This window comes from Erinaceus europaeus, chromosome 17 (genome assembly GCF_950295315.1).
Source record: "Erinaceus europaeus chromosome 17, mEriEur2.1, whole genome shotgun sequence".
In the NCBI taxonomy this organism is placed as follows: Eukaryota; Metazoa; Chordata; class Mammalia; order Eulipotyphla; family Erinaceidae; genus Erinaceus; species Erinaceus europaeus.
In genome coordinates this window covers 65,989,956-66,014,071 of record NC_080178.1, presented here as the reverse complement: position 1 = coordinate 66,014,071, position 24,116 = coordinate 65,989,956, and the positions used below count along the sequence as shown (strand labels likewise).

The window sequence follows — 24,116 nt, the reverse complement described above, 5'->3', positions numbered from 1 at the left end:
ACCACCGACCCTCTACAAAGAACATTTTTCAAATATGTCAGAAATTACAGGTTTCTTAAAGGTCAGCTTGCCCCTATGGTAGGGCGCTGGTATGACAAGAATTGATGCAATACATAAAGGTCAAGACAATTATTCTCTATGATGCAGGCAGGATAATTACCCAAAGGCATTTGAGAGATGCATAGAGGTTAAACCAATAGGTGAGATAGAGAGAAGATAAACAGGAATTGATGTAAATCATAGATATCAAGGTCATAAGGAAACAACATTTTGGGGCTTCACTCTCTGGTGTTGGGGAGGTGTATGACAGAGTGTGTTCTCCTTAGTGATCAAAAGGTGAAGTGGATGTGTGAACTTTGAGTGACTATGTGAACTCTGAGTGAACCTTAAAGCAGGCAACCATGTGGCCTACTAGCAGGGAGAAAATAAGTGTACGGGGCCTGTAGAATTTTTGTGAGCTTGAGAGACTAACAAGGATAAACTGAGTCTGGAGGACTTTTCCCTCTTGAATCATCTCTATAAGGAGAGAGGCTAACAAGTGGGGCGTCTTTCCAGACCTCCATCCGAGGATGGGGAAACTTCCCTCAGCTCTACCAAGCTTTCACATAGTCCTACACCACTACACAATTAAGAAGAAACTTACCTCTGACAAGACTAGAGATAGAGAGCTTGTGCACATCTAGCAAAGGGAAAAGTGTTTTATACTACCTGTGCTTAAGACCCTTGGGGGCTTGTGTAAAAAAAAAAGAAAAAGCAACTTGAATTCCCTATGTGAATCATGAGTGATACCAAAGTTTTCTGAGAAGAAATCCATCATTTACTGCTGGATAGATGGACTGATGAAGTGGAAGTTACCTCCCTCCACTTTCATTCCCACCCCACAAACACATAATGTCAATAGGAAGTGATAGAAACAAAACAAATACTACCCAAACATACATGACTGAACAGAATCCCTGATTGAGTGAATTCTGTTTCCTCAATTTATTAGAGTTTATAACAATACAGATATATAGGACATAAACTTTATATGTCTTTAAAATTTATTTAACTTTATTTACTTATTGGATAGAGACTGCCAGAAATCAATTGGGAAGTGGGTGATAGAGAGGGAGAGAGCCAGAGAGACCTCTTGAAGGCAGCCTTTCTTCACTACTTGCAAAGCTTATCCCCTGCAAGTGGGGATTGGAAGCTTGAACCCAGGTCCTTGAGCATTGCAACATGTGGGCTCAACCAGGTGCACCACCAGCCAGCCCCACTAAAAATAATTTATAGCCTCATTCTATATCCACATCTTTGAAATATAGACTATATTAGTACTTTAGAATTCACTATTTATGGATTAGGATTTTCTTCACACTGTCATGTATCTGCTTGGTTCTCACTCCATATACGACAGGGTTGAGCATTGGAGGCACTACAACATAAAGGTTAGCTAGAAGTATGTGGATGTAACGAGGGACATTTCTGCCAAAGCGGTGTGTCATAAAAGAGAAGAGGGCTGGCATATAGAAGGCAAGGATGACACAGACGTGAGAACCACAGGTGCTCAAGGATTTCTCTCGGGCTTCCCTAGAAGGAAGACGGAAGACAGCACGGAGTATCTGGACGTATGAAAGTGCAATGGCTATAATGTCAAACACAAGAATAGAAATGGCACCCAAGCCATATATAATATTGACCTTGATGCTGGCACAAGCCAGGCGAGCAAGACCCATGTGTTCACAGTAGGTATGAGGAATGACATGATTCCCACAGAAAGGCAATCGCAAAATGAGAAATACAAATGGAATAATAGAAATAATGGACCTAATTAATACACCAAACCCAATCCAAGAAACAACTTTGCTAGTGAGGATGGTGCTATAGCGAAGTGGATTGCAGATGGCCACATAGCGGTCATAAGCCATTGCCAAGAGGACAGCTGACTCCATGCCAGTGAAGTTGTGGGTGAAAAACATCTGGGTGAGGCAGGCATCAAAGAGAATCTCTCTGAAGTTGAACCAGAATATCCCCAGCATCTTAGGGATTGTAGCAGTGGAGAGACCCAAGTCGATGGTAGCCAGCATGGCCAGGAAGTAGAACATTGGCTGGTGTAGACTGCTCTCGGTCTTGATTACAAACAGAATCGTGAGGTTCCCAATGAGTGCAGTCATGTACACAGCACAGAAGGGAAAACCGATCCAGATGTGGTATGTTTCTAGTCCTGGAATTCCCAGCAACAAGAAGGATGTTGGGTGAAATTGGGTGCTATTAGGAAGAGACATCCTGCTTGGTGAAGCATATGTCCATGTTCCTTACAAATGTGTGTTTGCCAGTCTAAAGAACATCATGGGAAATTCTGCAATGCTTTAGACCTAAAGAAAAATAATAACTCATACAACTGTGTACATTCTCTTCCTCAGTTCATTAGCACAATTAGAAAGTTGTTATATTTAAAAATAAAAATGGGGGGTCAGAAGGTATTGCAGCAGGTTAAACATACATGGTGTGAAGTGCAAGGTCCAACGTAATGAACCTAGTTTGATCCCTGGGCTCCCCACTTAATGTGGCGGGGGGTTCTTCACAAGCGGTGAACCAGGTCTGCAGATGTCATTTCTTTCTCTCAACATCTCTGTCTTCCCTTCCTCTCTCTACTTCTCTCTGTCTTATCCAATAACAATGACCTCAATAAAAATAATAATAACCACAACAATGATAAAACAACAATGGCAACAAAAGGGGAAAAAATAGCCTCCAGGAGCAGTGGGTTCGTGGTGTAGGCATCAGGGTGCAGAGATAACCCTGGAAGCTATTTTTTATATACATATATACAAAAATGAATTCTGGTGAGATTTCAGAAGCTGCTATGTTATACAAAATTAAGAGTAAAAATTCTATTTAAGGGGCAATTAGCTTTCTCCCTGCTGACAGGCCTCCCTCTGTCTTACCTCACCTTTTTTACTGTCAACTCTCTCTTAGTGACTATCTCTTAACTCATTTATTCCAATAAATTTTATAAAACCTTTAAAAAATCTATGTAGAAGTCCCAGTTTCAGTCCCCCATACCACTATAAACCAAAGTTAATCAGTACTCGCATTAAAATTAATTATTAATTAATTAATTAATTAATTATCAGGAGGTGGCACAATGGATAGAGCATTGGACTCTCAAGCTTGAGGTTCTGAGTTCAATTCCCAGCAGCACATGTAATAGAGTGATGTCTTGTTATTTCTCTCTCTCTTCCTATCTTTCTCATTGAAAAAATAAATAAAATATATTTTTTAAAAATATTGTATATTTAAAAAATCTACTTGGGACCATGTAGTGGCACACTTGATAAAGTGTACCTGCTACAATGTGCAAGGACCTGAGTTCAAGCCCCATAGTCCCCACTTGCAAGGAGAAAGTTTCACAAGTGTTGAAGCAGGTCTACAGGTGTCGCTCTATCTCTCTTCCTCTCTATTTTCCCCTCCCCTCTTAATACTGGCTGTCTCCATCAAATAAATAAAAACAATAAAAAAATTAAATTAAAAATGTACTTAGTATACTTATGTCTATAACACATCTTCTATTAATTTTCAATCGTTTGTCACTGTATTATGCAAACATGTAGCATTGAGTGTATACTCTTAATAACCTATTATCATTTTTCCAATATGATATAACTTTTACATATATAGGGTTTTACTAACCAAATAATTATTTCTATTTTTCTCATGTCTATAACTAATAGGCACTTGTTAGTACACCAGTTTAACAAGTGGTAATTAACACATAGATTCATTAAGCTATTACCTAAGTCATTTACATAATATCAAGGATTAAAAATATCTAATTTAAATGTTATCTATTATTACAAAGAAGAACAATGCAGTGCACAAGCAACATCAAGTGCCAATTGTTATGTAAAACCTACTACTTCCAGTGCTGTCAAAACCTAGGCAAATAACATTGAAACTCTTTACAACACATATGGACATCTAATGGAAAGGTAGCTAATACAGAGACTATCACTCAATACTCCACACACTTCCATACACACAGAGAGTCTTAAATTGATGTCCATGTAAGTAGAAAATATTAGTATGTTCACTTCATTTTTAAATTTTTTTTAGTATGTTCACTTTAAATCTGAAGGAATCATAGATTTAAGTGTTTGAGATGCATGGTTTATATGTTAAGCAAAGACTGAGATCTGCTTTATGAGAGAAAGAACAAGTGGGAAAATGAATCAGAGAGAGATGAATCACCACACTGGCTGTGGTACAGCTTATTCCTGGGGTCAAACCTCTTAGGCTTCATGCATGTATTCTACTGGGTCACTCCCAGAGCACTAAAACCCAAATGTTCTTATTAGAACTATTTGACTCTTCATAAACATGGCAGCATTCTCTCCCCCAAACTCCACTATTAGGCTTCTTTTCTTCAAAGGTGCCCTATTTCTCTTGCACCGCCTCTCTGATCCTTCTGTCCCTTTGCCCATCACAGTGAACTTAGGAGGCTCTATTTGCTGAGAGACAGGGCACACTCACCAGACTGGGTACCAGCCTGGAGTCCTGTCCATGTTCTGCATCAGCTTATGCTGTGTTTATGAGAGCAATGTTGTTTGTCTGAGAGGAGCTTTGAACCTATTCCAACAGAGCCTGTATCCAAAGGACACAAAAGGCTGCACTTTCTAATCTTCTTCTGAATCTAGAGAATTTGTAGTCGGTAGCTGTACTTCTAAAGAAATAAAAGCTAGGTTTAGGTTAGCAATATGCCAGAGAGGGAGACTACAACATCCCTCACAGAGAAACACTATTAATATTGCTTGATGAACCAGAACAAGATTTCCCAAATCCAGATGAGCTGTGATTTGGAAAATCCTGGTGGAGCAGCTGAGAAAGAAAGAAGAGAGAGGGTAAAAAATAAGGGTTCGTGGGGTCAGGAGGTGGCACACCTGGTTAAGCTCACACACTGCAATGGGCAAGGATCCAGGTTCAAGCCACTGATTCCCACCTGCAAGGAGAAAGCTTCATGAGGGGTGAAGCAGGGTGGTCTGCCTTCTCTCTCTTTTTTAATATTTATCTTATTTTATTTTATTCTTGCATAGATTCAGAGAGAAATTGAAAGGAGAAGGGAAGATAGGGAAAGAGACAGACACACCTGTAGCACTGTGTCAGCAGTCATGAAGATTTTCCCCCATGAAGGGGCTTGAACCTGAGTCCTTGCACACTGTAATGTGTGTGCTTGACCAGGGGCACCACCACCTGGATCTCTTCTCTCTCCTCTTTCCCTCACTGCCCTTTCAATTTCTCTCTGTCTCTATTCAATAATAAATAAATAAATATTAAAAAATATTTTTTTAAAAGAACGTGGGTTATTTATGCATGTCAGGGCTTCGCCAGCCTAGCACTGCCCAGTTCCAGGGAGATACTTCAACACATGAGAATCCCTTCTGAGAGCAATAAAACTACTTCCAGACATATATGTGTGGTTTACATATGCACACATGTGACATTTATATACAGAGACCCACAAGTATGGACAATTATCCTACTTCTAAGTAGTTATGTTCTACAACTCCCCACAAATGCTGAAATAAGTAATATGAAATCATTGTTTCCCTAATGAAAGTGCAAAGTTAGATTTGTATATACCTCTTATCAAGCAAACACTCATTTTGTCAATCAGTACATAACACTGTCTTATTTGTTTCTGACAAAGACGCCTCGTTTAATACACCATCCACACAAATAGTTAGTTAATGCCAGTTTTCATTTGCTGGATTTCTTATACCACCTTTCATCAAGTTGTGCTGATTTCTATAGATATTTAAGTACCTCACATATACAATGTAATCAAAGTAAAATAAGTATTCAGTTGCCTTAAAAAAGTTGTTAAAATGAGTGTAAAGGAAATATCTATATCCTAAAATACAATCAGGAATCATGGACAGAAGTTGAGTAATAACAGAAAGGGGAAACATAAAATAGAACTTGGACCGGGATTGGTGTGTTGCACCAAAGTAAAGGATCCTGAGTGGAGGCTTGAACTCGGGTACTTGCGTGGGGGCTTGAATTCAGGGTCTTGCCCATGGTAATTTGAACATTCAACTGGGTGTGCCACTGCCCAGCCCACATTTAATATTTTATTAGAGCTTGTTGGTTGCCCTGAACATGATCCCATTTATTCCCTAAACTTTTTTTAATAGTCTTTGTTTCCCAACATGTATATTCTCTTCCACTGCCTCTCTGATTCCTCTGTCCCTTTGCCCATCACTATGCAGTAGAGAAGCTCTGGGAGCTAAACGACAAGGCACACTCACCAGACGGGACACCAGGATGGAATCCTGTCTATGTTTAGCATCAACCTGGACAATATTTATAAAGACCCAACTGTTTGCCTGGCAGGAACTTTCAAGGGATTCTCCACAGAGCCAGTTGAAAAGGGCATTAAGTCTCTAAAGACTGTAGATTGTAATCTGGTTCTGACTCTGGGGAATAATTAGGTAGTTTCAGTTTATAAGGAAATAAAAGCAAGGTTTAGATTATCAAAACACCAGAGAATAAGATTCTAGCATTCCTTCTTCCAAAGAAATACTGAGTTTTTTACAATCAATCAATGACGACAAGATTTTCCAGGTCCAGAGGAGCTGTTCCAGGACCCTGGTGAAGCATATGGGGAGATAAGACACAGTGGAAATAATAAGAAGAGAAGGTTCTTTATGCATCAGGGTTACCTCAACCTAACACTGTATGTTCCATTTAGTTTCCTTAACACATGGATTTTCCTGATAGGGGGAATAAAACAACTCCAAGACACATATTTGTTCACATGCACACATATGTCACATGTTCTAGACACCCATCAATAATGCTGAATCACAAATTATGGATCCATTGTTCCTAAAGAAAATGCAGTTGTAGTGGGTGTGAGTGTGACTTCAGAGGGAAGAGTAGGCAGGGCTGTGGATAATGGGCAAATATATAGCCTGACAGTCATAGAAATGATAATCAACCCCCTGCTGTGACCTTGGGAGAACTACTGCAGTTTCCAATAGTAGAAGTCTGGCAGGGGAAATGGTGTGGAATTATACCCCTTTTGTTCCATAATTTTGTAAATAAATATTACATCACCAATTAAAAAAAAAAAAGGAAAACGTAGTTAGATTTGCATAAACATCTTGTCACAAAATATTGTCAATTGATCAATTCATAATTTGGCTTATGTCCTTTTTGGCCCATGTCATCTCATTTAATATACTTTTCCTATAAATAATTACTTGCAGTAGTTTATTTGTTTGTTTTTGTTTTGTCTCCACCCTATATTTGTCTGTACTACTTCCCTGTTTTATTCCATTACTCCGGTTGGGACTTTTATTTTCCAGATAGTTCTGAGGGACAGAGACGCAGAGAGATTAGAAAGAGGGAAAAAAGACGCCAGAGTTTATTCCACTGCTCATAGAATTTTCTCTGCATGGCTCTCATATGTGGTCCTGGGCTTAGACCTGGGTCTTCATGGACACTAAATTATGAATTCTACCAGCAAGTCGTGTCCCAGTGCTCCTAATTTCATTACCTCCTTAATGTCATAAACCAGGCCCTTGAGACTCGCTTGTGTTATTTATGTCCATTTGCCAGCTTACTTGAACTGTAAAGCTGGCTCACCAGCCCCAAAGATCGCTCATCTATAGGATTCTTTTCCTGAACACCCACCAGGCTCTGAACACAGCTTTGCAAGAGATATATCTTGTCTCAATGATATATTTGCCCCATTCCTGCCTTTTTGTCCTTTGAAATATATTAGTAGATCAACGCTGAGAAGAGATCTATATTTTTCTGAACCTAGACAGATGTGACTGTGAATATAACTTCCTTCACAACAATTCTATGCATTCTTAGATTAGCTATAGGGGTAGAGAGACAGCATGGTAGTTATGCAACTACCTGCCTGAGAGTTGCAGGCTCTATCCCAGCACCACCATAAACCAGAGCTAAGAAGTGCTCTGTTCTCTTTCTCTGTCCCTGTCTCTATCTCTGTTTCTCTCACTCATTAAGATAAAATGAATATAATAGTTTCAAAAACCAATGTAATCTCTGAATCCACATATTTAGTTTCTTTTTTTCATATTTTCCAAGACTTTATTAAGTAAACTAAATCACAGACAAATTTCCTCTTCGTTTGTTGGATGTACCACATTTCTGATTCATTACTTTTGACTTTACAACCAAAATAGTATCACTTATCTCTGAATGATAATTACCAAAACATGCTATTTTTTTCTGTCAGCCACATCACAATGTTCTTGGAACTATAAAAACTAGAAATGCCATATTTTAATTAATTCAGTATACTTCATAAATGCATACACAGTAGTTAATTTGTTCAGGTGTACTTTGGTGATGATACACTTTGGGACCTATTTAGTTAGTAGCATCACTGGTAAATAAATAAATAAAATCACAAAATTGGACCCAGTGGTGGTGTACCTGGTTGAGCACACATGTTACAGTGTGCAAGGACCCAGGTTTGAGCCCCTGGTCCTCACTTGCAGGGGGAAAGCTTTGTGGGTAGTGAAACAAGGCTGCCGGTGTCTCTCTGTCTATCTCCCTCTCTATCACCCCTTTCCTCTCAACTTTCGGCTGTCTTAGCCAATAAATAAAGATAATAAAAACAAATTAAAAAATTAAAAATCACAAAATTATGTCACTAAATAAAATATGAAAACTGAAAACTTACACAGTTGAAACAAGAAATCAGCACCTTGATTTCTTAAACCTAGATGAGTATGTGTTCTTCAAGTATCTCAGATTATTCACTGTTCTTTGCATGTCTGACAATGACTATGATAATGCAATGTAGAGTTACTTGAGAGTATAAATGAATTCAGTGTAGTAGGCAAACTTGTTGGCATGCCTACAAATAGTGTGACTTGAGACACATAATGTATATAAACATAAAAATGACATAAGATCCCAAGTTCCACATATTTCTAAAATTGGTGAGATTGACTCAAATCTGACTTAAAATTCTTTACGTAAGCCCTGTAAATGGATTTTGATTCAACATCTATTTATACACTGATAAAAATTCAGGAGTATAGCTCTCCACCAAAGGTCCATGCCCAGTCTCCTCACGTGCTTCTTCCTTTCCCTAAAGTGATCTCTGTGTATATATATTTTGCCAAATGTAAAAATCAGTTTTGCAGGGTTATTTAGCCAGTCATTTTGTTTTATATATTATATTTCACACATTATTGTCACCATCTGTTCATTGTCTTTGACTTCCTATTTACTTCATTTACCATACTCATCTCAAATTTTATATTGAAAAGCACACTTTTGTTTTTAATGGCAGAGTAGTATTTCAGTGAGTAAACATGCAGCAGTTGCTTTATTCAGTCAGGTGCTGACGTGTATTTGATTTGGTTCTATATTTTGGCTTTTGTGAGCAATGCTGTTCCAAACATACAAGTTCAGATGCCTTCCCAGAGGAACTCAATCTTGTCTGTTCAGGAAGGCGAGAGTATTTATAAAAAACACAATCAATATAGATGGCTGAAAGGATCGCAGCTTAAATATTCCAGATTTTTCTTCTCAATGTTTAAGTGTAATTTAGTTTGAATACAAATCCATTTGGTTTATTGTATATAATCAAAATGAATTAAAATGAATTTCCTGTGAATTTTATACTGATTATGAAATACAGTTGTTATATAACAACATAAAGCCAAGTTATGAAATAAAATCTAATATTCAACATTGTAAGATTATAGGGATAGGTCATGATGCACCCACTAGAGTGCACATGTTCCCATGTTCAAGGGAGGGTCCATATTTAAGACCATCTACAAAGGGAATGCTTTACAAGCAGTGAAGCAGTGAAGCAGTGCTGCAGATGTCTTTGCCTCTCTCTACTTCTCTCTCCCTCTTCCCTCTCTATTTCTCTATGTATCTATCAAAAAAAAAAATCTTCTAGGAGAGGTGGATTTGTTCTACAGGCACTGAGCCCCAGCAATAACCCTGGTAGCAATAATATTAAAAAAGAAAAAAGAAAATGAAATAATAAGACTATAGAATCGGGAGTCGGGCTGTAGCGCAATGGGTTAAGCGCAGGTGGCACAAAGCACTAGGACCGGCATAAGGACCCCGGTTCGAACCCCGGCTCCCCACCTGCAGGGGAGTCGCTTCACAGGCGGTGAAGCAGGTCTGCAGGTGTCTATCTTTCTCTCCTCCTCTCTGTCTTCCCCTCCTCTCTCCATTTCTCTCTGTCCTATCCAACAACGACAACAACAATAATAACTACAACAATAAGACAACAAGGGCAACAAAAGGGAATAAATAAAATAAATATTTTTAAAAAAGACTATAGAATCATGTAATGAAGTTTCATATGTTGATATAATGTTACAATTGATTCCATCTTTTAAAAATAGTTTCTATATTAAAAGTAAAAAAGATACCATTTAAAAAGAATTATATACTTTTTTAATTAATTCAGATAATACCTTTTAAGGACAAACAATTCTGAAATTCAAGAAATTCTACTGAGACTGGTTCCAGATATAATTGACTAAAATTTAACTTCCTCCATCTATTGAAATTTTCTGTTATTGTTGTGTTATCTCGAAAGACTTATAACCTGAGTAATGAATTCAAATCTCCAATTCTCAGATGTTCCCTTCCTTGACATCACTGGGAGAGTATCCCTAATCCAGGCCCATGGGAGTCTCAGAAACTGAGAAACGTGTATCACCAAACTCATTTGGAAAAGTCATAAGCCTTGGGAGATCTACAGCTCCCTTAGTCCAGCTGGTGCTCATCCCCATTTCCACAGAAGGCTTGTTGAGGTAAGACAGGATGTAGTCACAGACACTTGTGTTACTGAATAGGTGGAGGGTATCTAGGAAGAAGGTTTCCTGCCAGCTAGTGAAATAGTTCACTGATAGTGTGTTGCTTTGCCATGTATATGACCCAGGTTTGAGCCCAACCACAACCACAGTGATAAAAGCTTTGCTGCTGTGATCTTTTTCCAGTCTTATGCCAGTCTGTCTGCATCTTTGAAAAAGGGAGGAGGAGGGAGAAGAGGAAGAGGACGTGGAAGGAGGAGGAGGAGAAGTTTTCATAACTGAAAAGAAGGGTGGTGTAGGTTTATTTGCTATTGAGCTCTGTTTCACTCTACTATGCACTGAAATTAGACTTCAACTTTCTCTGAGAGTAAATTATGCATACAGTTCTCAGTCTACTTTATCAAAAGAAGATTGATCAAGAAAAAAGATTCAACTATACCTGTTTCAGATCTATGTTTGGAGTGAATTTATGATATTTGAATATTTCATATGACTCGAGTCCATTAAGTGCATTTTAAGGGTGTTTTAGAGTGAGAAAGTTATATGTGGAGCATTCATTGTCATAAGTTAATGTAAAATTTAAACACTTTTCAGTTACATTCGGTTTCAAATTATAGACCCTTGACTTCACAATAAAACTTTTGGAAAGTAAATAAATATCCTTATATTTAATTCTTTTATCTGTGATAAGTATGACTACCCACACAACTCTTATGGATTAAGTGAGATAAATCTCAGAATGTAAGCAATGTAATATCTAATAAATGCCCAGTATCTAATAGATGATGAATTAACTGTCTAATAAGTCACAAATTGTGAGACATATATCCTTGTTTGTAGAGAGATAGAGATGTGGAATTTAGCCAAAGATATAATAGATTGTCTCACTTTCTTTCTCACCAAGACTAGACAAGGAAATTTCCCCCCTCCATTTTATCAGTTTTTCTATCCTTTAGTCAGACAAGAAACAGAACATAGATAGATTTCAGGTGTGGTAGAGACTGATCTTTGAGTAAGCCTTAAGAATTTAGTGTTTGGGGGCTGGGCAGTAGCACAGAGGGTTAAGTGCAAATGGCTTTAGGATCTTGATTTGCCCAGGGTTCCCCACCTGCAGGGGAGTCGCTTCACAAGCAGTGAAGCAGGTCTGCAGTTGTCTATCTTTCTCTCCCCCCTCTTTCCCTCCTCTCTCAATTTCTCTCTGTCCTATCCAACAACAACAACAGCTTTAACAACTACAACAAGGGCAACAACAAGGGCAATAAAATGGGAAAAGTAGCCTCTAGGAGCCATGGATTAGTAGTGCTTGAACTGAGCCCCAGCAATAACCCTGGAGGCAAAAAAAAAAAAAAAAGAATTTAGTGTTATACTCAGGAAACTATTAATAATGCATGAGTTTTTGATATAGTATAGACCATAATAAATATACTGTGATTCCACTAAGTATTCAATTTCTATTGAAATCATTTAACAGAAAGTATTTGCCCTCTTTCATATCTCTCTCTCTCTCTCTCTTTCGCTCTCACTCTCCTTTTATTGAAACAGCAAATAAATGTATGAATATGCATGGCCTGTGCAAGTAAGAATTTGATAAGAATCTGCAACACAATAAAGAAGGAAATACTCAGAAATACAAAACACAGTATGACAAGCGATAGGAAACAAGTAAGTAAGTGTACATGTTATAATAGGAATACTAACCAAGGCCATCTACGATGATTCAAAGAAACTAGAAAAATAATCTCAGAGGAGATGGTAGAGGAGTAGATGCTTGAATTCTAGTCAAGTTACTGAGGGGATCTATGTATGATAAAATTATGAAAAACAAAGAAACTAAGGTAAACAGTGTCTATGCAAAACATAAGAGAATTGCTTTAAGACATTATACAAATTCTCAATGTTTTGTATAGCATTTCATGTGTAATTATATGGTTTGCATTTTTTCTGGTGATGTTAATGTAATATAAGGCTACAATCATTCATCTAGCTGCCATAAACTATTCAGATGACGAATATGCAGACTGTACTGATACTATTAAAAATAAAATAATAATGACACAGCACTTCCCCTTTCATCTCCTCCACATTTTAGACCTCCCCTAGGTTATAAAGGGTGTCTCACTGTAAAATATGCTGTGTCATTAAAAACATGTCTGTCCTCTGTCACTCATCTTCACATTCAAACATAGGCAAATACATTTAGTATTTGTGTACTTTTCAATGACAAGAAAAATCAGTTTTCTGTTCATTTTTTTCATGTGGTTGTTGGTGATGTTCACTTATAGGAATGTAATTTCTGTTATATGCTCCTGGGTATTCATATTCATGCATACATGTATACATATATATGCAATTAGATGACTGATTTATTTTTTTACTAACCATTTCTCTCTTGATAGGCAATTTGAATCTTTCTTTCTTTCTTTTTTTTTTTTGCTCTTTCATTCTATCTTCCTTTCTTTTTTGTCATCACCATCTGGTCTTTATAACTCAGGGATGACTTTTTCAGACAGGGAAAAATATGAAACAGAGAGAGAAAGAGAGACAGGGGGTGAATGAAACCACAGCACTATCCAGGTCAGCTACTTTGCCATCTCTGAATGTATCACTTTTCCTATTGGCACTTTTATAATGATGATCACATATATACTTTGGCATATATGTGAAATACATGTGTATATGTAATATGTAGTACTCCCTAGGACGGAAAGTCTTTAAATTACTCCACCAAATTTTTGTTTTTAAGAATATTTTATTTTTAATAATAATGATTACTATGCAATTTTTCTCCAAAAGTTGAGATTTTCTTTGGCCAGGTGTTCATAAGAATAACTTAAAGGGAGTCAGGCGGTAGCGCAGTGGGCTTAAGCACACACGGTGCGAAGCACAAGGACTGGCATAAGGATCCTGGTTTGAGACCTGACTCCTCACCTGCAGGGGAGTCACTTCGCAGGCGGTGAAGCAGGTCTGCAGGTGTCTTTCTTTCCCCCGCTCTGTCTTCCCCTCCTCTCTCCATTTCTCTCTGTCCTATCCAACAATGACGACATCAATAACAACTATAATAACTACAACAACAATAAAAAACAACAAGGGCAACAAAAGGGAAAATAAATAAATAAACAAATAAATAAAAAATAATAACTTAAAAAGAAAAAAAAACAGCACACTTCTCAGCTCTGGGAATGGAACTTAGAATCTGGTAGTCTCAGTTATGAAAGTTTCTTGCATAACCATTATACTATGTCTCTGCTTAAGAAAAAAATTTTTAATATAAAACTCATTATTTGTTTGCATTAATCTTGACATACTTGTGAGGAAACATATAAAGAAAAGATTTTAGTATGGTTATTTTAACTTCTAATAACCAAATTAAGGATAAGGATAAGATCTGTTTTACATGTTTAGACAACTGAACTCACCCCTGATATCTAGTTTTTCTCGACAATCTACCCAAATATTTTATTTTGGGAAATTGTGAACTGGGACAGACTAAGTATATATAGTAAAGTTCATGAGAAATATGATAGTATTAATGGGTCTGTAAATGTAAAGGGATATAAGGATTCATTTTAGAGCATTAAAAGAAAGTATATAAAAAAACACTAGCTCTATGAGTAAGTGGCAGAACAGAGTTTAGACTGAGAGACCTATCATCTGGGAAAAGCGTTAGTTTTTTCTAAGAGGTAGACCACATCTGTTAAGAGTAAGTTAATGGAAGAATGGTTCTTTAGGAAGACAAACAGGTAAGATTTTCACTTGTCCATTTATAAAATTCAAATATAGGGAACTTTAGAACCAGTTTTCATAATTCATATCCATGGTTATGCATGTTCAACAGCTAGTTACTAGACAATCCTCAGCCTATTTAATAAATGCACGAATGAAAATACAGTGTCATATTTTAAGGGCAATTTGTCGCTGTATTTAAGAATAAGCACTTTTGAGGAGTCGGGCGGTAGCGCAGAGGGTTAAGCGCAAGTGGTGCGAAGCACAGCCACTGCCTTAAGGATCCCGGTTCGAGCCCCTGGCTCCCCACCTATAGGAGAGTCGCTTCACAAGTCGTGAAGCAGGTCTGCAGGTGTCTATCTTTCTCTCTCCATCTCTGTCTTCCCCTCCTCTCTCCATTTCTCTCTGTCCTATCCAACAACAACAACATCAATAACTACAACAATAAAACAAGGACAATAAAAGGGAATAAAGAAAAAAAAGAATAAGCAAAAAAATAAAAAATAAAAAAAAAGAATAAGCACTTTTGAATCATTGACGACAGGTTAAAACAAAAAAGTCTATCACTTATCATTTGTTTTAATCAATAGAAATATTTTAATTTGAAGTGGGAACAAATATTATAAGGTAGCACACGAAATATTTTCAGGAAGTCAATTAAGTCATGTTAAACATTCAGAAAATTTTTTTTAACTACCGCAAAACTTCTTAATGATCTGGGTTGCATATATTCCTCTTCTGTCCTGATGAATACTGCTGTCCAACAGAAGTACCAAACATAGATTTTCAAAGCTTCTTGACCAATAGATTCACCTGTTTCCATGTGATAAAAACAACATTCATCCCTGGAGCTTCAACAAACAAGGAATAAAAGAAAATTTTGGGCTTCAAGCTACAACTGAATAAGAGATAAAAAAAAAATACTGACAATCAATCCGTAATATATATCATTTTCCCAATTCAGTAAGCATGGTTTTGAATTGTTTCCCTAGTCACAAATACTCCATAGTCTGCCAGAATCTATTATTGTGGGCAAAGTAAATTTAGTGTTTTGGACATGATGTTGGTTCTGTTCCTAAAAAGCAGAAAAAGGTTAACAAACTCCCGGAAGAGCATTTCAATGTTGCTCTAGCAGTCTTAAGAAATAGCTGAAGTGTGCACAAGTAGAGTAGAACTAGCAAATTATAGTCAGGTGTATGTGTGGTGGTGGGGGGGTGTTGACCAATGCAGAAATTTCTATAACAAAAGAGTTGTTGTGAAGGAAAATTTAGATGAAGCAAAATGACTTTAGGAAAAACTAAAGAAAATTATAAAACTTTTCTTTTTTACTAGTTGGGGGAATATGAGTGCAGAAAAATCAGAATAAGGGTTATAACCATATCGCTTCTGTTTGTGCTTGATTGGATGAGAAGTAAACACAAATGTTGGTATCAGTGAAAAGTCATAAGCAGAGTAATAAAAGGATCATTTCTGACATACTGTTATCAAACCTAATCACATACTCGTTTTGAATGTGTCCCAAGCTCATGAGAATAAGATTCCAACAGTTAACACATCTTAACAAATTTTGATAGTTTCAACTCAAAACTAGACTAGCCTATAATTTGGAGTGCCCCAAATTATCTTGATTAGAATCTATTTTTTTACATCTATGTCCTAGTAAAAACCTCCTCTCATAAGTCTGATATCACTGTATTTGGATTTGACATTTGGATCATTCTCACATCAAACTAAAAAAATTCTTATAATTCTTCAACTTCTAATTAGTATCTCTTTCTCTTCAATGACAGATTGTGACATTTTATACATGTATCTTAATTTTTAGTAGCTAGGTATTTTTCTCGATATAACATGATAGATTAGCTACATGCCATATTACTAATGAAAAAAATCTGATGATAAATCAAATAGTTGAATAATTTAAATAATTATCAACATTGTAGTAATCCATACCCTGCAATTCTTGAATTTCAGATTACTGAACTAATAGGAAGTTACAATTTCTGTTGTTATCTGTTGCTTTAGAGGAAAGTTTAAGAAGAAATCGATCTAAAATATCTAACTCGTGTTATGTCAGCATACAATAAGACTGATGTTCACCCATCAACCTTCATTCTCATTGGCATTCCTGGGCTGGAGGCTGCCCACATCTGGATCTCCATTCCCTTTTGTGTGGTCTACCTTTTGGCCTTACTGGGAAATTGCTCTCTTCTGTTTATCATCAAGACTGACTCCAGCCTCCATGAGCCAATGTATCTTTTCCTCTGCATGCTGGCGGTGGCTGACCTCATTGTGTGTACTACCGCGGTGCCTAAACTTCTCAGCCTCTTCTGGTTCCAAGATAGAAAGATCCACTTTGAAGCTTGTCTTACACAAGTGTTTCTAATTCACTCTTGCTCTACTATGGAGTCCGGCTTCTTCTTGGCCATGGCTTTTGATCGTTATGTAGCTATCTGTAACCCATTAAGACACTCAGCTATCCTGACACATTCGGTAATTGGGGGGATAGGTGTAGCCATCGTTATCCGAGGCACAGTTCTCCTCACTCCTCATCCTTTTCTGCTACGTTGGCTTCCCTATTGTAGGTCCAATATCATTTCTCACACCTATTGTGAATTCATGGCCCTCATCAAAATTGCCTGTGCTGAGACACGGATTCGCAGAGCCTACAGCCTCATTGTTGCCTTCCTAACAGGAGGAGTGGACTTCATACTGATCATCTGTTCCTATGTCCTCATACTTCACACTGTCTTCCAGCTGCCATCCAAGGAGGCCCGACTGAAGACCTTGGGCACCTGTGGCTCCCATGTCTGTGTCATTTTAGTGTCCTATACTCCTGCCTTTTTCTCTTTTCTCACACACAGGTTTGGTCACCATGTGGCTCCCCATGTCCACATATTTGTGGCTAACATCTACCTTCTGGTGCCACCTATGGTAAATCCAATTATATATGGGGTAAAGACCAAGAAGATACGGGGAAGGTTCCTTAAAATTTTCATTTTCTCAAAGACTCCGAAATAGTCTTTTAGCTGATAAGTAAAACATAAAGAATCTTAATATGATCTATTATAGAATGTGTGATTGCTTCCTTAATACCCATTATAATAGTCAGGAATGGGATTTTTGCACCTGTGTGAAGTAACTAATTCAAAAACTTATTTTATCTCTTCACGAAGATTTATTTTCATGCACTGCGCTAGAAAAAGTGAGAGAAAGAGACCAAAGTACCATTCAGCTCAGGCCGACTCATTATCAGGATCAAAACTGAGACATGAGTCATTTAAGCTCTACTCTCTGTTACTGAATTACCTTCCCGAGCCTAAAGACACACTTGTGTACGAACAATTCTTACATTGATGCAGGTAGAATTGTTCATAAAATTTAAAATATTGTATATTTATGCCATTTTCTTTTTTTCTTAATTTAATTTTTATATTACCTTCACTTATTGGATAGAAGCAGCCAGAAATCGAGAAGCTAAGGGGAACTAGAGAGGGAGAAAGATGGAGAAACACCTGCAGTCCTGCTTCACCACTCACAATGTTCTTTCCCCTTGCAGGTTCAAGACCCTGATCTTTGCACATTGTAACATGTGCACTCACCTAGGTGTACCACCAATGGGCCCATATTTATGTCATTAAAAATGTCATTAGTGATTTATAAGACTTTGAGATAATAGAGGTATAGTTCCACATCACTACCACCACTGAAGTTCTGTGTCTCCAGGCACCCAAGGATAACAACCAGAGCTCTCCCAAGGTCTTAAAGACAGGTTTGCTGTATATTTTTTGGAAGTTCATGTGTTTCTATTCTCTATATTCCACATATGACTGAAACCATCTGGCTGAGAGGAAAGACACTAGAGAAAAGAGAATTTCCCTGTACGCCGTGACAACTTCCATGTAAAGCCAGGGCTTCAAATCAGGGCCAGAAGCACAGCACAGCTTATGCCAAACCCAGTCAGACATCTCTTTTTTAAAATTGTTTAATTTTTTTCAATATTTTTATTTATTTTATTTTAATGAGAAAGAGTAGATACAGAGGGAAAGATACCAAGAGAGAGAGAACGGAACACTGTCCAGTTCAGGTTGATGGTGGTTCTAGGGATTGAACCTGTGACCTCAGAGCCTCAGGCTTGAAAGGCTTTTGCATAAACATTATGCTGTCTCCCCAGACCCCAGTCAGATGTCTCTGTGGCCTTCAGTGTTCATCTTGAAGTTTCAGTGCATTATTTAATTAAAAATTGAGAATGTCTGTTAAAAAAACATAGTCATCATGCTAGCTTCTGGAACATAGACATCCCTGGACAGATAACCCCACCAATGTGCCCTGGAGCTCCATTTCCCCAGAACCCCACCCCACTAGGGAAAGAGAAAAACAGGCTAGGAGTATGGATTGAGCTGCCAATGCACATGTTTAGTGGGGAAGCAATTACAGAAACCAGACCTTCTACCTTCTGCACCTCACAATAACCTTGGGTCCATACTCCTACAGGGTTAAAGAATAGGAAAGCTCTCAAGGGAGGGGATGGGATATGGAGTTCTGGTGGTAGGAATTGTGTGGAGTTGTACCTCTCTTATACTATGGTTTAGTCAATGTTTCCTTTTTATAAATTAAAAAAAAACAGTCATGTTTTAATTTTACTTGTCAGGATTTACAACATATTTTACCCTGAATCTTATCTATACATACTGTGAATGATGTCATATTGGGCTGGAGAGTACTGTTACCACATAGAACAACAGTTCTGTCTTTAAAAGAACTTGGGTAGTGCTGGATCTGGAACAATACATCGTCCAACATTCCATAAAGGGGAAAAAAATCTATGTAGTGACAAAAGAGGACACAAAGATGAAACTCTAAGAAGATGAATTTTCTTTAAAAGACATCAGTAATTCAGTAAGTCTTTAACAAAACAGTATCTTTAAATACACAATATGCACATATATACATGCGCATATACCTACACATATCACAGGTGATCTGGAAGGTTACACAATGGTTTAGAACATTGGACTTAAAGGCTTGGGATCATGAGTTTGATATCTAACATTGGAAGTTCCTGTGTGATCTTATAGTTCTCTCTCTTAATAATAAATGCAATAAATTGTCAAAAACATGCAGTGCTTTTTCCAGCCATGACATCACCTCCCCAGACAATAACTTTGATCCACATACATATCAGATTTCAGGCTCAGGGAAAAAAAAAAAAACACTAGTATAGCCACAGGCCCTTTGGAATATAACTATAATATGCCTACTAGCTATCTACAAAATGGAGGACCCCCAACTCTTCATCTGCAATATTTCTGCCTTTGGGTCCATGATTGGTCAACAAATTGTTTGGCTTTGTATGTTAACTCTTTTCAACCACCAGGTTCCAGATGCTAGCATGATGTCGTCCAGACTTTCCTGGAAAGACAACCCTACCAATATGTCCTGAAGCTCTGCTTCCCCAGAGTCCTTCCCCACTAGGGAAAGAGAAAGATAGGCTGGAAGTATGGATCAACCAGTCAATGCCCATGTTCAGGAGGGAAGCAATTACAGAAGCCAGACCTTCAACCTTCTGCATCCCACAATGACCTTGGGTCTATACTCCCAGAGGGTTAAAGAATAGGAACGCTATCAGGAGAGGGGATGGGATATGGAGTTCTGGTGGTGGGAATTGTGTGGAGTTGTACCCCTCTTATACCATGGCTTAGTCAATGTTTCCTTTTTATAAATAAAAAATTTAAAACTATATGCAGGTATTGAAGTTGGCATTTTTTTTGTATTTCTATTCCTGTTGAACGATAATGACATTTCCTCTAAAAACTTTATATTGTTAGTGTCAATTTCATCTCTGTAATATTAAGACAGCAAATGAATATTAATAATCTGCTTGTTAAGTAATCCTGAGTATATGGATAATCAATAATAGAATTCACTATAAATAAACAGCAATAATTTTTCAAAGATCAATATGTAAAGGTCTTCTTTCTTTCCTGGCCATAGTTTGTATTAAGCTCACTATGGTTGTGGAATGTAATGATTATAGTGATAATAAAATCAGAACAAATCTAATTAGATAGCAATCTTATTTCTTCATCTCAAATGCAACTAACTATCCATTTCAGGTTTCTAGAAGAAGTTAGACAGCCGGCAATTCTTTGAAAAATACAGTAACACCCAACAGATGTTCTTGTTTTCCATTTAACACACATAGAATTATTGTCACTCTCTTCTTTTTTAATTATTGTTGTTATTTTTATTGCCACCAGGATGATTGCTAGGCTCAATGTTAACACTTAGAATTCACCACTCTTGGTGGCCATTTTTCCTTTTTTCTTTTCTTTTTTTTATTACTTGATTTATTTGATAGAGCAGAGAGAAATTTAGAGGGGAAAGGAGAGCGACAAGTAGAGAAAAAACAGGCACCTGCAGACCTGCATCACCATTTGTGAAGCTTCCTCTGTACAGTTGGGGAGCTGGGGCTCAAACCTGGATCCTTGCTCTTGATAATATTTGAGCTCAACCTAGTGCACTACCACCACGTCTTACACTCTTCTTAGTTTGCACTTAAGAGTACTATACTTTTGTGGGTGGGGGTATAGCATAATGGTTCTGCAAAGAGATGTTCATGCCTGAGGCTCTCAAGTCCCAGGTTCAATCCCGCACACTACCATAAGCCAGAGCTGAGCAGTGCTCTGGTAAAAATCAAAAAAAGAAAGAAAGAAAGAAAGAAAGAAAGAAAGAAAGAAAGAAAGAAAGAAAGAAAGAAAGAAAGAAAGAAAAAAAGAGTACTATACTTTAAAAGTCTTTAGTCACTATCAGGCCACCCCGGATAGTGACTGGGGCCCTAGTCAGGGATTCCTGAGGTCCCCATACAGACATGATGGACCTAGACCTAGAATAGATCCCTCTCTCCATTGTTACCGGTCATCTCCATCAAGAACAACACAAAAGACCCCATTGTGGGCTCCCATAGGACCTTGTCCTCAATGTGGATGAACAATGGTAGAGAATGTTCCATCCTCCGAAGGGAGGCTGGATAACATAGTCTATCTACCACCTGTGGAAGATGGGTCCTGAAAATTAGGGCAGCTTGGAAAGTTCCTATTCATGACCACAGAATGTGAGCTCTCTCTTCCCTGATGCAACATTCTAGCCCTTTTTTCCAGCCATGACATCATCTCCCCCAACAATAACTTGGATTCACCTGCATATCAGATTTCAGGCTCAGAAAAAAACTGGTATAGTCATGGGCCCTTTCTAGTATGACTTAAATAGGCCTACTAGCTATCTTCAAAATGGAAACACCAAATTGTCATCTGCAATATTCCAGCCTTTAGGTTCAGGACTAGCCAACAATTTGTTTGGCTTTATATATTAACTCTTTTTTCAGTCACCAGGTTCCAGAGGCCAGCATGATGCCAACAGCACTTCCCTGGGCAGATGACCCCCGTAATGTGTCCTGGAGCCCTGCTTCCCCAGAGCTCTGTCCCACCAGGGAAAGAGAGAGACAGGCCGAGAGTATGGATCAACCTGTCAACGCTCATGTTCACTGGGGAAGCAACTGCAGAAGCCAGAACTTCCACTTTCTGCACCCCATAATGACCCTGGGTCCATACTCCCAGAGGGATAAAGAATAGGGAATCTATCAGTGGAGGGTTTGAGACATGGAGTTCTGGTGGTGGGAATTGTGTGGAGTTGTACCACTCTTATACTATAGTTTTGTTAGTGTTTCCTTTATATAAATAATTTTAAAAAAAATAGAGTACTATACTTTTTTCTTGGAAAACACTTTGAGCACCTGTTCTCTAATCTGTTTAGTCCTTACACCATATATCACAGGGTTGAGAGCAGGGGGGACAACAACATACAAATTAGCCAGAAGGATGTGAATGTAGCGTGGAATATTCTTGCCAAACCTGTGGGTCATGAATGAAAAAAATGCAGGAGTGTAGAAAGCTAACATGACACACACATGAGAACCACAGGTACTGAGGGCTTTGAGTCGGGCTTCATGGGAGGGGAGACGAAAAACAGCACTGAGGATCTTGACGTAGGAAATGATGATAGCTATGATGTCAAATACCAGGATAGATATTGCACATAAGCCATAGATAATGTTGACCTTGATGCTGGCACAGGACAACCGGGCAATACCCATGTGTTCACAATAAGTATGAGGGATAATTTGATGTCCACAAAATGGTAACCGGAGAATCAACATAACAAAGGGTATGGCAAAGGCTAAAGGTCTCAGTAGGATTACCAGTGCTATGAGGCAGACCACCTTGTTTGTCAGCACCAGTGTGTAATGAAGAGGATTACAGATAGCCACATATCGATCATAGGCCATGGCCACAAGCACAGCTGACTCCATGCCAGTGCAGAGGTGGATGAAGAACATCTGGATAAGACATCCCTCAAAGGAAATTTCTCGCAGATTAAACCAGAAGATACCAAGCATCTTTGGAATGGTGGATGTGGATAGGCCCAGGTCAATCGATGACAAAATGGCCAGGAAGTAGAACATAGGTTGATGAAGGCTACTTTCTGTATAAATCACAGAGAGAATGCTAATATTGCCAAGTAAGGCTGTCAGGTACACAGCAAAAAAAGGGAAGCCAATCCATATATGTGTATATTCTAAGCCAGGGATCCCCAGAAGGAAAAAAGAATAGGGATGAAATTGGGTTGTATTTATTGAAGTCATGCTTCTTTGATATAGTTATCATGCAATATATCATAGACCAGTTATCTCTCATTTATTGAGAATGTTCCGCTCTTGCTTGATGCACAGAAAAAAAAATAAAGAAATCATTATCTGCTGTGTATTCATTTTGATACACTATAATGACTTCAAAGTGAACTACATATATACTTCATCAGGTTAATTCAACTCAATTAATTTTATCTAACCAACACTGGTGGAGAATTTATCATGTATGTTCTAAATTCTTTGCTAATATTCACTGCAAAAGATGAGTTATGTGATTATTTCCTTCCTAGTTGTATAGTTGCATAAATAGGTTATTTACATGGAAAAAATTATGGGTAATATAAATATACCCCCTTGCTATTTGGGTACACAAAATATTTCCTAGAATAACTTACGATTATTTTATAGGAAAATAACTCATATTACTACATACACTATGTACAAAGGACAGGAGGAAAGTAGCTTAAACATGAGAACAGTCATCATGTTCCTGAATACACCACGTTCTGTGTTAAGCATTATAATCAACTCTCCAGAAAGGCAATAAATGAAGAAAATCATATGACCTGAAACAATTTATACCTGTGAAGGACACCCACTGTTCAACACTAAGACAAAACATTCCACAAACCATAGTTATCTCTCGGATTCTTTTTGCTGATGCCAATATTAGAGAATAAATATAACTGAGGGTTTTAATAGTGGTCATAGACAACTTTATTTCTGGATAATCTTCTCATGGTGGGATTGCTTAGAGTGAAATACACACATCCTTCTTCATTTTGGGGTCTGAAGAGATTTGCCATGTAAATGACTTCCTAAAGGTAACTGATCAAAAATAAACCAGATTTATAAATATGCATGTAGAGATG

General features: G+C 37.8%; 3 protein-coding genes across 3 annotated transcripts; 1 reads left to right on the top strand and 2 right to left on the bottom strand.

The window, feature by feature from the left end:
• Positions 1-1,331: 1,331 nt before the first annotated feature.
• Positions 1,332-2,267, bottom strand: LOC132534075 (olfactory receptor 52E2-like). Its single transcript, XM_060177499.1, has one exon. The coding sequence runs from the start codon at positions 2,265-2,267 to the stop codon at positions 1,332-1,334; it is 936 nt and encodes a 311-aa protein (XP_060033482.1).
• A 14,325-nt stretch (positions 2,268-16,592) lies between these two features.
• On the top strand, positions 16,593-17,558 carry LOC103122847 (olfactory receptor 52K2-like). Its single transcript, XM_007533467.3, has one exon. It carries the CDS (start codon positions 16,608-16,610, stop codon positions 17,556-17,558), a length of 951 nt encoding a protein of 316 aa, XP_007533529.2. The 5' UTR covers positions 16,593-16,607.
• Positions 17,559-22,296: 4,738 nt separating this feature from the next.
• LOC103122845 (olfactory receptor 52E1-like) lies at positions 22,297-23,238 on the bottom strand. Its single transcript, XM_007533465.1, has one exon. It carries the CDS (start codon positions 23,236-23,238, stop codon positions 22,297-22,299), a length of 942 nt encoding a protein of 313 aa, XP_007533527.1.
• Between the last annotated feature and the right edge of the window lie 878 nt (positions 23,239-24,116).

Excerpts from the sequence above, each read along its gene's own strand:
- LOC132534075 (XM_060177499.1), bottom strand. The coding sequence starts at position 2,267 with ATGTCTCTTCCTAATAGCACCCAATTTCACCCAACATCCTTCTTGTTG.
- LOC103122847 (XM_007533467.3), top strand. The coding sequence starts at position 16,608 with ATGTCAGCATACAATAAGACTGATGTTCACCCATCAACCTTCATTCTC.
- LOC103122845 (XM_007533465.1), bottom strand. The coding sequence starts at position 23,238 with ATGACTTCAATAAATACAACCCAATTTCATCCCTATTCTTTTTTCCTT.